This window comes from Epinephelus moara, chromosome 5 (genome assembly GCF_006386435.1).
Source record: "Epinephelus moara isolate mb chromosome 5, YSFRI_EMoa_1.0, whole genome shotgun sequence".
NCBI classification, from domain to species: Eukaryota; Metazoa; Chordata; class Actinopteri; order Perciformes; family Serranidae; genus Epinephelus; species Epinephelus moara.
In genome coordinates, this window is record NC_065510.1 from 28,650,321 (window position 1) to 28,666,923 (window position 16,603).

At 40.3% G+C, this 16,603-nt stretch overlaps 1 protein-coding gene across 1 annotated transcript; it reads right to left on the reverse strand.

Moving 5' to 3' along the window:
- Positions 1-1,918: 1,918 nt before the first annotated feature.
- On the reverse strand, positions 1,919-15,977 carry pld5 (phospholipase D family, member 5). The gene is made up of 10 exons (XM_050044363.1): positions 15,693-15,977; positions 12,832-12,968; positions 11,181-11,364; positions 10,845-10,953; positions 10,266-10,393; positions 6,086-6,283; positions 5,258-5,409; positions 3,392-3,557; positions 3,134-3,224; positions 1,919-2,712 (listed from the first exon to the last, which is right to left on the reverse strand). The coding sequence occupies exons 1-10, from the start codon at positions 15,723-15,725 to the stop codon at positions 2,450-2,452; spliced, it is 1,461 nt and encodes a 486-aa protein (XP_049900320.1). The 5' UTR covers positions 15,726-15,977; the 3' UTR covers positions 1,919-2,449.
- Positions 15,978-16,603: the final 626 nt, after the last annotated feature.

Here is a 16,603-nt window from a genome sequence, read left to right on the forward strand (position 1 = left end):
AAAAAAATCACATACCAACAACAACATAAATAGCATAACAGCAACAACAGCAATAAATAAGTAAATAAATAAATGAAATTAAAAAAAATAAAAAAATCATATATTCTTAAAGGTTAAACCACCCAGCAGTATATAGAGCAATTTAAATGAGCTCCTCCTTTACCAGCTGTAACATGAAAAACATGACAAACATAATTGTATTAGTAATTACAATTTAATAATATAATATATATGATTCTAAAATGGGCCATTTTACATGAGTGCTTTTACTTTTGGTACTTTAAATATATTTTGATGCTAATACTTTTGTACTTTTAAGATTTTGAATGCTGGACTTTTACTTGTAACAAAGTATTTTTACACTGTAATATTACTTCTTTTATTCAAGTAAAAGTTCTGAATGCTTCGTCCACCACCTGTAATAATGCACCATGACTTCACAGTGTAATGTACATAATATTAAGAGATAAATTACTCTATAAATCCTTCAAAATTAGTTTGATCAATTGTTAAAATAAATTCATTCAGTTAAGTGTATTGCATTATACAGATGGGTGTTACATGGGATGGGCCCCATGGGTCTTCCTCAAGATTCCTCAAGCAAGGGTGTGTGGTGTGTCTTTCTGGGAGTTTGAAGGTTCTGAGCAGTATCTTAGCTGTTCCTAGGACTGCACTCTTCTGGACAGACACCTCAGCTGCTGGAGCCACTCTCCCAGTTTGGGCATCACAGCCCTGAGTGCTCCGATTACCACTGGCACAACTGTTGTTTTTACTCCCCACATCTTTTCTAACTCCTCTTTCAGCCCTTGGTATTTTTTCGAGTATTTTTTCTTGTGTTCCTTTTTCTTGATGCTGCTGTCGCTCGAGATTGCTACATTAATCACCACCAAGTGTGTAATGTGTACAAAAGTTGGTCTGTTTAGTTTAAATTTTAACATAACAACATATTTTAATTTTCATTCTATAAGATTTTCAAATTTTGAGTCTTCATAAAATCTAAATGTCAGACAACAGATATTTTCCCTCAGGCAACAGCCAAATAAGCAGAAGATTATAAAGTCCAATTGTTTTAACAGATGAATCAATAGTTTGCACTGTTATGTGACATATAAATAAGTCCAATTACATTTGACGTGTTGATTAGAATACTGGACTTTGGCTGATGATAATTGTGTGTGTGTGTTGGCAGTGTGAAGCCCACAGTTTGCCATCACACTACACTTGTTTGAGTTTGTCTGCCCACCAGTGGCCAAATGTGGTTCATGCAGTCTGCCTGAGTTTATTACAGAGCACAGATTAAGTATCAGACAAACTTTAAATTAAACTGAATGCATGTTTTGGACTATTTCTAGTGTAACAGAGTAATTTCCTGGACTTACTTGCATATCTCTGTTTTACCGGCAGGTGACTCTAGCTTTGTAATAATGCAATATCTTAAATGTGCTGTAGGTGCAATTTCAGAGGACTGTAGAAAACACACTGACCTCATTAGATATGCCTGTTTGCATACATGCATCTATTTTATTCTAATTACTTTAAAACTGTGGAGGACTTCATTTAAATCCAATCCTGAGGCCTCCTTCTGTCTCCATTCTATGCTTATTTCACTCTGCATTTGCATGACCTCAAAAGACGCACACTGGTAACCAACTTACAGCTTGTTAGTGGCTCTGATAAAAGGAAAATATGAGCTATGGTGAGGTACCTCTGCATTAGTCAGTGCTAATTAAATTCTGTAAAGTGAAAAACACAGCCAAGAAAGTCTTGGTATTGTCTGTCGAGAAGCACCTGACCTTGTTCTGCTGGAATTAATTTGTGTATAAATCTCGGCCACTCTGTGCTTCCCAGAGAGGTGATGCTGCAATAAACACAACAACAAATAGGAAAAAGGTCCTTTTTAATAAGATCAGATGAACATTTTCAATGAGATGATGAACAGCTGTCGTTACATCTGTCAAACTACTGCATGAGCTTGTGCATTCAAGAAACTGAATTCATCACTATTGAGGAAAATACAGCATAAAACACTAGGCAAAAAATGTATTAAAAAGTTTATAAAATACAAGTGAGAACTGTCAACAAAAATAGAGCATCGTTATTTAAATACTAAATGTGATTTGTTTTGGTGAGTTTGATGAGATGTGTTTATGGATTTAAATAAGTTTCATATAGAGCATATTGATTTTATAATCGGCATATTGCTTGTCCCAGTATATAGTTTGAGTCTGAATATTGCTTTCAATATTCATGCAGCATAGCATGCTCATATAACAGTCAACGTTTGATTAAGTAGTTAGATACTGACACTGTCACTTGCAACTGTAATGAGTCAGATTATTATCTCAACATTGTCTTTGCTGACTGTAATTAAAGTTAGGTTAAGTCACATTCGCATACTGTAAAATCTAGAGTATTCAGAGGCGTTAGGCTATAGAAAGACATTCTGTGCTTATAAAGATAAAGGGTTTTTCCACTCGTTTTCCTCCTTAGAATCCAGGTGGATTTTTGCTTGTTGCAGGTGTCTGTATTTGCCCTGTTGATCTTTGTTTCCTTGCAGGCTCTTAGCATAACGTGACCGCCAGTCTCTCTCAAAAGCAACCTTGACGTGCTCCAGGATTGTCACTCCCCCGTCTTTAAGACTATCTTTCATCCTGATCACCAGCCCAACTCCTGTATTGATGGCAAAGTCACTCCCGACCCAGTCATGGTTACCTGTGGACAAACAGCAAGCCTCAGATATTATCTCTGTAACAGGTATTATCTCAAAAGAAAAATGACATTGAGATCCAGTACTGTGCTTTTCATCATAATCTGTGCAAATCTCTACACAGTTTAGTGCCTGTTTGTCTCAGTGTTTGAGTGTGAGTGAGAAAATGTTTTAATGTGATAGTTTAAATTTCGGAAAATAAGAGAGGCATTGATCTTTTGAGTTTTGACGAGAAAGATAATAATCCTGTATTACCCAAAACATCACTATTTCTTTAAAGAAAAATTCTATGCAATGTTTTCAATACAGCACTCAATATGAAATCAAGATGTCCTGAAATATCTTGAAAATGTGCACATGCAAATAAAACTGACAAAGAATTACATGTAAATTGAATGGGGTGCAAACACGTTGCACATTGCCTACCAATGTAGACAGCGTTGTCGGTCACCATGTACTTGTTGTGGTTGAGCCCATGTTGAATATCATCCCCTTGCTCTTTGTGACTAAAAAACCTCTGCAAAAAAAATAAAAAAAAAATAAAAAATCAATATGTAAAAATACCACACCCATTTTCAATGTAACATTTGCATAATAAATCACGAGTTATGTGCAGAAGTTCATTGCAAACACTAAAGTACATATACTAAAGTAAATATTTGGAGCTTGTGTTAATTCACGCACCACCTCCAAAGAGCAGTTGTGCAGCTGCATGCAGAGAGACTGGAGGGAGGTGACAAAGTTAAAGGTAAGAGGGTGAGTCTTCTTCCAGAAGCTTATCAGCAGGCGCACTCTGACTCCTCTCAGTACCACAGCCTCTCTGATCATCTCATCTATAGGTGACCAGTACCTGTTGACGCAGCCATTGTATTTAGACACTGTTATACAATTCAAAGGCAATGAAACACATACGATATTTCTCTAAGTTAAGATACTGAAAGATTTGATGTACCTGTCACAAGAAATTATGTTTGAATGGAAAAGCTCCTAGGAACATAGATAGGGGAGATTGGGGTTGGTTGGCCCGCTTTTCTCTGCAATACTTCTCTGGGATAATTTATGTTAGAATATTCTAACCATCTGGAAATTAAAGTTTAAGGCCTTAGTTATAAATAAACATGTTTTGATGTACACAAATGTTTTCTAAAATTAAGTTATTTGTGATTTAAGTGATTTTGTGCATTTGTGCCAACCAGCCCCATCATGAGGTTGGTTATCAACCTGTTAATATGCTATGTTTACAAAAACTGAAGCAACCAATAGAAACAATTTCTACAACCCGAACTCACTCCGAAGTCATCAAAATCTGGCGCTTGGGCAGTGACTTGCGGCGTCAGACACTGACAAAAAAGCTGTCCTTTAACGTTGGCATGATACACGGACGGTCGTCGTTTTAATTCAACTGCACTCGGCAGCGTCAGGGGGAAACGCAGCGGGACAAGTACCAAAGTTAAGACGGCCAAAGTCCGACTGGGGCAGGTGGGAGAGGTGGTGGATTGGTCCAACAAACACAGACTTTCACCCAGAAGAGCCGTTTTTGTGTCCCGTAAGATTCTAAAGCCAAACCCTGTTCTTTTTTGCTAAACCCAAACACGTGTTTGTTGCCTAAACCCAACCTTTTTTTTGTTGCAAAAACCCAACCAGGTGCGTTAGCTGTTGGAGGAAAATAAACATTAATTCCCGGTGTCGTACTGACTTAGTGCTTTTGTTTTGAAAGAGACTGTTAGTAAACGGTAAACTTCTTGTGAAAATGGATGGGTATGAAGACGATGCATGTAACAGGCATAACTAAACACAGCGTCCCAGAATGTCAACAACCAACGTACCCAGGGTACCTTGCAAGTTGTATCTGGACGTGGAAAGTCCATGACCAAACGTCAATATGTTACAAGGTCGGAGTGAGAATTTGTTGATTTCTACATATACTTTTTTTTAAAAAAGAACCAGAAAGAAGGAAACTGTAAATATTATAGTTTCCTTGACCAGAAAACAAAGACATCTAATATAATTTTAAGCAATTAATCAGTAGGAATGTCTAATTACCTTTTCCATTTACCATTCAAAAGAACAATAAAACAATATAAACATTGTTTCTAATCCTTCAAAGTATTTTTAGTCTACAACTGTTGGGCTGCTGTTACAATATAGTCCCTATATCAGTGTGCCAAAACCTCCGCTCACATTTGACCCAGCTGTTTGATGAAATTATGTTAAGCAGCTACCATCACTCATCACAGACTTTCAGATCTTATATCAAGATGTAGCAAATTCATATGTGTGTATTAACTAGGAGTAACACGTGTCCAATATCTCTGTTTAACATTTTTATGAAAGTCCATAGACCACTTTTTTACTTTCGACACTATAAAACTGAAATGTTACCCTCAACAAAAAAGCGAGTAATTTCAGATGTTTCAACATAATAGATGTGTGCAGGTCAAGAAATGAAACATTTTGATGCTTCATTTTTTGTTTCCATCACATTCAAAGAACCAGAAAAGCTGCATACCAACTGACCCCTGTCTCCCCTGTAACAGAGTCCTGACGTACCTTGTGACCGAGGTTCCTCTGAAACTCCTGCTCACCAGAGGGAGGTAGTCCGTCACAGATATAAAGATAAATGTCTTTGCACTTTGGATGACTTGATAGATGGCATCTACATCTCTGGTGCGATCTTTAGCGCAGAAGAGTTCAGGCGAGGTCTGCAGAGAGGATACATCACTCAGATAAGTCTGTGCCCAAAATTTAATAAAGACTATGAAAATCAAAGGACTGAAAGGTGGGCACAAACATGATTTAGATCTTTCAATTTACACCCCACTGAGAATGTTACACTGATAAGGACATAATAATTAGGGCTTATAATTTTCAAAAAATGTCTGACAGATTCAGGGTAACACTTTGACAAAGTAAAGGGCAAGAAAAACAATAAGGCACATTTCTCCCACCATGTATCATCACTAGAAGGAGAACCAGAGCGGGATGGAGCTGCCGGCAGCTTGTGACAGCATGGCTCCATTAGTTCCTATAGGATGATAAATGTCCTAAATGCAACTGATAAGCATCTTGTCGCTTAGAGGGTAAGAAGATTCATTACTGTCAAATTAGGCTGAGGTACTGAGATATTCAGACCCAAGATGCTCCTCGGCATGATATTACCATGATTAATCACCCCCTGCGTGTGTCTGTTATTAGTTGGTAATGAAACTTTTATAAAGACATTCAACATCTAGTCCAGAGTCAGGAAATTGGTGCCTTAAGAGGAATATAAACCAGCCTAAGAATTCATTACAGACACAACCTGTGGTTTGTGCGTTTTGTGTAGCGTCAGTTAATGTGTAACATGCAGTAAATACTGGACACAAAGCGGTTCCTCACAGACACATAAGCAGTGGCCTTGGTGGCATTGAGTTGTAGCTCCAGGGCGTCGTGCCTCCCGTAGAGGGCTGTAACTCTCTTCGACCAGATGGAGGGGATGTAGTCCCTCTCATGGAGCTGCCAGTAAAATGAAAAGATTCGGTGGAGGTCCAGAGCCAGACAGCTGCAGTTGTACACCACCACCCCCAGTTCTTTCCTCTGTGGGGAGTCAGAGAGGAGCACAAAGTAAGAGGTGATGCAGCAGAAAGAGCTGCAGTCTGAGTGAAGGTGTGTTTGCTGGATAGACATGATGAAGCAGTGAGAGAGGAAGTAGACTTTTTTAAAAGGCAACAGTGATGTGGATTTTAGAGAATAATAACACTCTGTGAGAGGATTTGATAATCTAATGGCAGTAATTGATCCTATTATGAGATTATAATAGGATCAGGGTTTTTTCTCTCAAGTCTCTACAACTATGCTAACAGCTCCATGAGGCTGGGACACAATGGTTATTGATGCAAACATGCCTACGATGACAATGCTAACATGTTTATGAGGTATGATATTAACCATGTATGGTAAACATACTAAATATTGCATATTGTAGTTGGGGACATTAGCAGTCCCCCCTGCGGTGGCATATTCATTTTTTAAGTTAGCTCAAAGGTGACACTAGACAACCTAAGGCATCCATTGATACTATGGCAACATAGCTTTCAGGAAAGCCAAATTTAGGCTACATTTTGGCGAGGGATCAACTGGCATGGCCATTTCAGAGGGCTCTCTTGAACTCTCTCTTCAAGACAGTGTCGCGCACAGACATTTTGCAGGGCAGGTGCTCAAGTGGAAAAAAGGGGCATCTCTTAAACACTTTTTCTGGCAGCTGGTGAACCCAAATCTGTCAGAGGGTAGGAGGTAGACAGTGTGGTTTTATGCCAGACTAGCTTACTTGTTGTTAATCTTAATGGTGGGTTACTGCCTATATTAGACTTTCACAACAGTGACAACCGATGCCGAGGCATAGGGCAGACACTATTGTTACCTTGTTGTCCATGTAGACAGATCAGGGAAATGTGGAGGCTGCTCTGTGGGGCACTTGATTTGCATGCAGCTGCCACAAGATAAGTTGTAGAGGGAGAATCTGAATATATTCCTTATAATTGAATTATTTTTTTAAGGAAAAGGACACTGAGCCTGTTTCAGGAACAATGAATTACCTAACATGTATAACTCAAAATGCTAACTGTATTGGTATTAGTCTATGAACATCAGATACTTAGTAACATAAACTGTAAAATAGGAAATTAAACCAAATCTGTATGTTATTCCTTGTTTCTCAAATTGACAGTTTTTAACTAGCCTATATACTTCAGCAGCATGGTAGAGTTCTTGAAATTCAGTTATGGCTTTTGGTTTTGGTGCTCCACCTCAGGACTGTCAGTGGCTCCACGTGGCCACCCCTATCAAAACTTCCCCACTGTGTTTTAGCATGTCATCATTTGCTAATTAACACAACAGCTGAGGCCGATGGGAATGTTGTTAGTTTTGCAGGTATTTGGTCGTAAACTAAAGTGTTTGACAAACTGAAATTTTGAAAGGTAATGAATAATTATAGTGTTTACAAATCATCCTGAGGGGGGTTGTAATATGTGTACCAAATTTAATGACAATCCATCCAATAGTTCTCGATTTATTCACCCAAAACCACAAATATCAACCTCGTCATGGAGGTTGATATTTGGAAAAGGAAAAGTCATAGGGTTACTAAAGTCAGTAGGATTCATCCTCTGGGCAGAATGGGCATATGTACTAAAGATTTAAAGGGGAGCGCCACCTAAATTAAGAATTCCATTATATTTTTTAAATGGTCTCAGAAAGTACAATTTTACACAATATTTGTGAACATGTGCTACTCTCTCTTAAAGGACAACTTCAGTATTTTTCAACCTGGGCCCTATTTCCCCATGTGTATCTGTGCGTATGATTCATGGGTACAACTCGTTCTAAAATTGGTTCAATATTGAGGGAGGCGGATGCAACCGGGAGCCATGAAACAAGCTAAAACGGCAAATGCATCCCATATAAGTTTGCGCATTAAAAGTGCTTTTTTTTCGCCACTGACGGGTTCAGATCGCCAGTGCTATGAGTGCTATGAGTGGAGTCAGCTGTCAGTCAGTGTTGGAGCAGAGAGGGGGAGGGCTGCCCCGCTGGGTACTGTAAGTGAGTATGTGTGTATGAAGTGTGTGTGTTACGCTAGAAGAGTCAGAGGACGGAGTCTTTTACGTGCTACCCCCTGGAGTGTTACCGGAGTTTTTGGAGTGCTCAAATAAACAAATCCCGAACGCAAGAACAGGATGTTGCGCAACACCCCGTACAGCTTTCATAGGCTGCCTTTGTCGGCGAGATGCTGAAGTTGTAGCTAGTTGTGCTACAAATGGATGCTAACACTCCTGTCCAGACACTGCGTCTTGAAGACCATCGGGTCTGCAGTGCTCACTTCTCCCAAGATGACTACTGCTAGCCGAAGAAGAGAAGACATCCAATCCCGAAACACCTCTTCCTTAAGAAAACGGCTGTCCCACGAGTAGAGAGAGCTACAGACACAGTGGAGCAAAGCTTGTGACATCACACAGCCCAGAGGTATGGGAAAGGCTAAGTTAGCATGCTATTTACAGAGATAGCACTGGCGATCTGAACCGGTCAGTGGCGAAAAAACACACACTTCATACACACATACTCACTTACAGTACCCAGCGGGGCAGCCCTCCAACACTGACTGACAGCTGACTCCACTCATAGCACTGGCGATCTGAACCGGTCAGTGGCAAAAAAAAGCACTTTTAATGCGCAAACTTATACGGGACGCATTTGCCCCCGTTACCGTTTTAGCTCGTTTCGCGGCTCCAGCTGCATCCGCCTCCCTCAATACAGAACCAATTTTAGAACGAGTTGTACCCATGAATCATACGCACAGATACACATGGGGAAATAGGGCCCAGGTTGAAAAATACCGAAGTTGTCCTTTAAGGTCAGATACCACTGAAGTAAGTCTCAAACTTGTGAAGTCATAGGATATAAAGTCTGGAGCTGCTCCACTGACAATAAATGGGAGCCTGATTTTGTGTCTTTTTTATACCCAAATGAGCTGTATTCTATTGTCCTGTTCTCAGCTCTGAAACAGAAAATGTGCCCATATACTCAGAGCATTCCCCTGGCTGCTCTCAATGTCATTTAGAACATCTTTCTGATTCATTGTCTATGGATCAGCTCCAGACTTTATACCCTATCACAGTTTTCACACTACTTTTTGGATTTGGGAGAGATTTGTTCATGTTTGCTAATATTTTTGGATTGACGACCACAGGATAAGCAGATATGAATTTTGAAAACAGGCGTAGTTCCCCTTTAATGGCAATCTATGCAGTTGTTGTTTAGGTTTTCTTGTGGACCAAAGCATGGCTAAAAACAGCAAAAATGAAAAGCAAACAAGAGGCAGTTGTTTTAAATATATTCTTGCCTGGTCATCACTTTCACAGCAGAAATTTGTTTTGTTGTTATTCGGTTTTGGTGACTGACCCAGAAAGAAGCGCACAGATGTTTCAGACTATTCTGCTAACATGCAGAGTGAATTTCTGACTTGCTCTCTTTTTGTCTCTCTTCTAACCAGCCCCTCTATGACTTGTGTGTGTGTCTTTGTGTTCACACCACACACACATTCATATATGTGCCCCTTCCCTCTGGCTCCTGAGTTAATTACATCGAACAGTAGTTCTACCTCCAGCCGGCGTTGAAGCATGAAAAGTGCCAGGTAATCACTTCAAGTAGTAGTATGCTAATGCTCCCTGGTTCCTCCTCTATGGTGAATTACATACTAAATGCAAAATGAAATGCCACTTGTCTTTCTGGCCCGCCTCAGACAGCAATCCTAAATCATCTCTGATGCCTATTTAGAGCTGCTGGAGTAATTGCATAAAAAGGTACAGGTGTAGAGTGGAACTAATCCAGACTCTGTATTATGTTTTAATTCCCTGTGGTGTACAAATGTTATCATTTAATTACATTTATCCAGCTTTTATTTCTGAGAGACTAATATCTACTGAGGCCAGGAAAGAACTGCAGACCACACCTGACTGCAGAGGCTCATTTATCCTCTGGTCTGATTTGTACTCTGCACGCTCATGTTGTCGATGTTTGTTGTTACCTTGGAGAGTGACCTCCAATCCATGTCGGCGCTCCCGATGTAAATGTGCCTCCGATCCACTATCCAGAATGAGGAATGTAGTCCTCCTCTGGTAAATGCTGTCATGTTAACAAAATGAACCTCTGCGTCTAGACAACGTGAGACAGAGAGACAGACAGAGTGTGAAAAGTTTGAAAGAATAGGATGGAGAGAACTGTGGAAATGTGCCAATGGCCTTGGACTGACTGATAGACGTGGGCAAAGCAGGCAGGTGGCCTGAGAGGCTATGAAAGGAAACCAGCGAGGTACATTTGCACATTCATGATTTTTTGACCTTCGTTGTGAGGTTTGGCAGGCATGAAGGTTGTATGACCCGTGCTGTGGAGCTGCTGGAGGGGGGCCGTGCAGTGTAAATGAGTCTGTCAACTAAAAAACGTACTAAAATTATCACAGAATACACATGAATCTTCTTTTAAAAACTGGTCTGTGCACTGAAAATGTTGTCAGCTGAGTTGTTAGGAGCTATAAATCTTCATTCTGGAAAGGCTACAGTGGCATACTAAATTGCTTTTATAAAATGAAAATATGACAGCCACTCACTGTGCGCTGCCAAGGTCTTCAGTTCGGCGGAGTTAGTTAGACTGCTGGCAATCTTCAGTTTAACCCCACGAGATTTCAGGCTGAGCAGTCTCTGGAACAACAGCTGACCCTGAGGAAGAGAGTGATGTTTTGTGTTAGTGTGTAATATCTGAGCAGCATTTCCGGATGTCTCTTAAAAGGACCATACTCACATCTCAGCAGGACTAACCTCATTAAAAGACTACATGCAGATGTACTAGAAAATAATTGCATTTCTCTTACAGGACACGAGGGAAATGTAGTGGGTTCATGCTCTGCAGGAATTCTGGGATATATACAGACTGGCTGACTTTGTACCTGTTTGGCAGTGCTTGGCGTTGTTTCCTGGTCCCAGGGGTTTAAGTTCCAGACAGGTGACACCACCTCAACTGAGTGCTTTGCCTGGTCCAACAATGTATGAAAGCCAACAGAGAGAGGGAGGTGCAGTCCGCCATCCATGGGGAGAGAGAGGTCGTCTGGAATATTCTCCACCAGCGCAATGCTGAAAATAACACATGATTTTTTTAGAGCCTTAAAGTCGAACTCAACAATGTCTGTTTACGCTTAATCAGAAGTACTATAGCATACGTGTAAAGCCTTTTGTTTCTTGAGCAGAAACCAAACAATTCTAGTAAATTGCCTTAAGTGATGTCACTTGAGTCAATGTTGGACTAAAGACTGCAAGTTTGACAGGAAAGAAATCGGAAAATTGGAGTTAGATGGAGTTACTAGACCTCTTCAGCCCGCTCCTCAACCCTTCTTGAAGCCACAATAGTCACTACTTGCTGAATCTCTGACCAAAGTGTTGGCAATCACGTTGCATTGTGGGGAATGTAGGCACCAGGTTTCAACACAGTGAGAACTTGTGAAATAAAGAAGACAATAAAAAAACTTGACTTGACTTTTAACAATGTGAACAAATATAACACTATTTTGTATAAGAAACAACACTTAAGTACAATAAGGTGCACAAAATCCTTAGTTACCAACAGAGCCAGTGAGGACCAAATCAGGACCAACCTGATAATACTGAGTTGTTTCTCAGTATCTCTGAATTGAGAATAATTTAGCCCCGAGTAGATAATGATGAGTTACTGCCTGGAGAACAATGACAAATCATTGTTATGAGTCTCGTCTAACTTCTTATTTTTACCCCTCGTTACAGATTTACAAGAGGTAGTGGTTGAAATCTTCCCCTATGAAATGGGACAACCCTTCAAGATCCTGATACGTCAACAGTGGTCATCAATGGCGTTTATGTAAACAGATGTGACTATCGCAGTAGTTGGTATTATCACAATGACATTTACCATTTATCTGATAAATATAGAAAAGCATGGACATCAATGATTTGTTCACATCTAAAGCATCACGCTATCAATCGATCAAACATGTTGAATAAAAAAGAACACTGCTGCATTACCAGGCTAGCAGTAGGCTAGCATTAGCATCCCTGCAAGTCGCCGATATTAGAGAAGTGGTAGAAAGTGCAGCAACTTCGCTGTTGGACTTAAGTTAAAATTCGGGCATCATATGCCATCAATGTGGGAGAATGCAACATGGAAATGTGTCCAAATGCAGGACTGTGATGATGCACAAATCAGCAATAAAAACGTAACATTAGCTAGCTAGTTAGCAACTAAGACGTCGGCATACCAGCTTACTAGCGATTTTTTTGTTTTGCTATTAGAAAGAAAATGAGCATAATGCATTGAAACAACATTAAACTAAGATAATATGATGGTTATTGTCATTTTTAAATCTTTTTAATCTTTTGGTTGCGTGTGCAGCCATCTTGCCGATGATTTCTCCTGACACTCAGTTTGAAGTGTGCCTCTGACAAACCTCAGTTTGGCAGGCCATGTTGCCCTAAACCTCTATTCCAGCAAGAATTGAAACACCCTAAACCTAGAGGTGAACTGCAAACCTTTTTTTTGTCTTGCTCTGTCACACTTGCAGAGCATCTTACCGGCAGTCCCTGCTACAGTTTTCCTCTGTGATACCGTCCTCATCGTCCCCCCAAATGTTCACAGATGAGAAGATCAGCGCCACCAGCACAGCAAAGCAGCAAAGCAGGGCAAAGATGGCGATGCACTTCTGCTGGGTCTGGAAGTTAGACACACAGATCTCAGACTTAATTCATTCATTAATGATACTGTGAAATATACATTATCTGCAGCTCTGTAGAGCTCAACTCTCCTGTTGTTATACTGCAAGTGAGCAACTCGCAGTGAAGACATCGAGGTGGCAGTCAGTTTTGGGTGGTGTACAGAAGGGAAATTATCAGCCATTAAATGCTAATGTCCTCATTCAATAGAATTGATCAGAGGTTTAAACTCAGGATCGATACAACAACAACTGTATGTTGTCTTCTGACTGTGGAAACTTTTGATTTGACAAACAGGCTGCAGAGGAATTCAGAGTTCTAGATCACACCCCCCACCCCCAGCTTCACAAATCCCACTTTATGCCACAGGGCAGAGGACAAGCGAAGTGGAACGCTCTCCAGCTAAAGGAAAATTGATACACACTAAAGCCCAGCTATACGGAATATTGGAAACTCTGCTTTATGCTTTTCTGTATAGCTCACTGTCTGCTTTGTTGTTGAAGTGAGTCCCCAGCTGAAAGGGATTTTATGACCTCTGTGCCAGCATGGGTAGGCTCAGTGACGCATTTCTGACAAGCAATATAAAGGCTATATTAGTGTGCATGTATGTGTGTGCAGTATATGCTAGCCTATATAATAAGGATGGAGTGACAGTCAGTGGGGTCATGGTTATGAACCAGCAGCCTTATTGCCCTGATCCAGCCTGGGGAGTCTTGATTTCCACTGTTTTAAAAGTGCAGTTAGGCACTTCTGTTTTGCTTACGACTACAGATTTTCACCATCTCATTCCCTGCCCTGTTTGGCTGTGTCGGTTTGTGAGCTGTCATCACATCACATTACATATTCTCTTTTGTTGTGTTCGATCAATCAAATGAATTGTATCTCGCTGATTAGTTTGGGAGTGTGAGCAGTAGTCCTTCTCAAAAAGATGACTTCCAGCTACATTTTTTTTTAATAGAATCTGACTATTAAACAAAAGAAAAACACAATTCAAGTCAGGGAGAAGACGGGGGTCAGAGGGTGTTTGTCAACTTCATTTCCCACTCCTCTCGCCACTGACTGTCTCAGGCGATGAGGCTGAAAGACTGGTGCCAGCTGGATGCACCTCACACTCTCTCCGCTGTCCACTGAGACCACTGAGCTCCTCAACACATTTATCAGAGTCAAGGACCATGCTTGATTTGTGGATGTGTACATGGCTGCTAGGAAATAAAGCCTCATGATACAGAATGGTACTGACAGAGTGAGACAGGTCAGTCGACTTACAGCTGGTGCAGGGAGATACAATATTTCCTTCACGTCAAGCACATAATAACACAGTGGATACACACACAGCAGATTTCTGCAGCTGATTTCAGAGCAGTCTAAATAACCTTACATAACTGGCACTGAGTTTAGAGCTGACACAATGAACTGATATTTTTATGTTGTACCTTTATTAACCAGATAAGTCAATTGAGAACCAATTCCCATTTCACAATGACGACCTGCAGCAGAAGCGACAGCTCAATACAAGATATTAAAGCATAGATACAGCCGGTGCAATAAAACAACAACAGACACAATTAAAATATCACAGTAAATATAACAAGAGAGATCAATGGACTGTGCTCCACAGAGGCAAATTCAAAAATGGGAGCAGTGATCACAAACTATTGCCTGTAATGAGATTATTAGGTTCAAAGAAGTCAACTGATAAAGAACAGGAAATTATCATTTATCATACAAAACTAAATTTAAAGACGTCCTTTTGGTCTTTGGGAAATTGGGATGGTCAAAACTTTTACTATTTTGTGACATTTTATAGAGTAACTGATTAACTGAACATTAATTGGCATCAATTTTGATAATAAATTGAATCGTTTAAGTCATTTATCAAGCCAAATGCAGAATATTAGCTGGTTCCAGCTTCTGTTTTCTGTTCTATATCATGGTAGATTGAATGTGTCTGGGTTTTGTAATGTTGTTTGGACAAAACAAGCAATTTGAAGTTGTCCCCTTAGGGTCTGGGAAATTGCAATCATATATTTTTTTCACTATTTTTAACATTTAATAGGCACAGATTTCTGGAGGGATGCATGAGACGTGTCATATTTAGAACATGTACATTTGTCCCCCTCCAATAAAAACATAAACTTAGACTTTTATTTTGACAAAGATAACGTCTTTTAAAGCATAAACTGATGCATAAAATGCATAGAAATTTGCCAAAATGCAAGAAATTAAGTGTTTTTAACAGCCAAAATTTTCAGACATTGGACCCACAAACCCCTCGTTACATATGTGACATTGAAACAAAACCTACATTCTTGGACTAGATCAATTGATAGAAAATGAATTTCAGATAATTTTGATAATGTGTGGTCATCTTTTCTCTGTTTCATATCATAGTAACTTAAACATCTATATCTATGTATCTATAAGGAATCTGAAGATTGCATTGACAGATAATTTTCTAACATTTTACAGACTGTTTAAACGATTATTTGATGAAGTAATTGCTAAACTGATTAATAATGAAACTGTTAGTCGCAGCCCTAACTGTTTATTTCACACATCTGTTTTTTAATCAGATAATTGAGTGATCCAAATGAATGAATGAATAATGTAAAGGTAGCCAGCAAGAAAAGCCTCAGGGAAACATGCACTGAAATCCTACCACCACACACAGTGGGAATAATATAACATGAAACAGATTTGTAGCTGAGGGCTGTAAACATCACCTTCAAGGGCTCCTGTGGGGTCGGTCCCGCCATGAGAGCAGCACTCCTTCAAACTTCTCTGACAGCAGCTCAGTCACACATCTTTGTCTGTCTGTCTCTCCGTCTTCATCACCCACCCCTCAGCCTGTCCCGCTCTGATGTCTTCAGCCACCGTCTTCATCCTGCTGGTTCCTCACTGTCCTGGAAGGTATGTGTGTGTGCACCTCGAGTCCTGGTCCGTCCCATGTCCTGACATGGTTCTTTCAGCCTCTGGCTGTGTCTATGTGTGTATGTGTGTGTGTGTGTGTGTGTGTGTGTGCTGCTCACTCTCTGCTCCTCAGTGGAGGTGGTGAGAGAGATGGAGAAAGACCAACCCCTCTCATTCAAACGGCCAATACAGAGCTGTAGCTCGGAGCCCCAGCAACCCCCTCCTCCTCCTCAGTTCCTCCCTCCTCTTCCTCTTCCCTCTTTATCTTCCTGTTTTATCCGCCTTGTGAACAAAACTCATCTGGCAGAAGGCAGCTGGGCTTGGCTTAGAGGGGAGGAAACATGCCATTGGTGATCTGCTGTGTGTGACAGCTGCTGCAAAACTCTCAAATTGTTCTGAACTCATTAGGTCAGACACACACACACATACACACACACACACACGCGCGCACAGCTCTGCCCAGCGAAGACAAAAGAATTTAAAACAGCTCCTGATGACATAACTGTAAGTCAGCAGTATTGTCTGTTTTAATCCCCACTGTGTTTCAGTCATTGTATAAATGTGCTTTTCAGTAATGCACCAGATTCGCTAGCACTTCTTCATGTTTCACTTCCACTGTATACAGCACCAAATCTGAAGCTCTGCCTCTTCCTATTACGCAGAGCTACATTAAAGGCCCTCAGTGGGGAGAAATGAAATATGCAAACACTTTCTTCCACCATTT

Excerpts from the sequence above, each read along its gene's own strand:
- pld5 (XM_050044363.1), bottom strand. The coding sequence starts at position 15,725 with ATGGCGGGACCGACCCCACAGGAGCCCTTGAAG. Across the intron at positions 11,365-12,831 it reads AACTGTAGCAGGGACTGCCG|CATTGCGCTGGTGGAGAATA; the intron begins GTAAGATGCTCT and ends TGTTATTTTCAG. Across the intron at positions 10,394-10,844 it reads GAAGACCTTGGCAGCGCACA|ACGCAGAGGTTCATTTTGTT; the intron begins GTGAGTGGCTGT and ends CACGTTGTCTAG.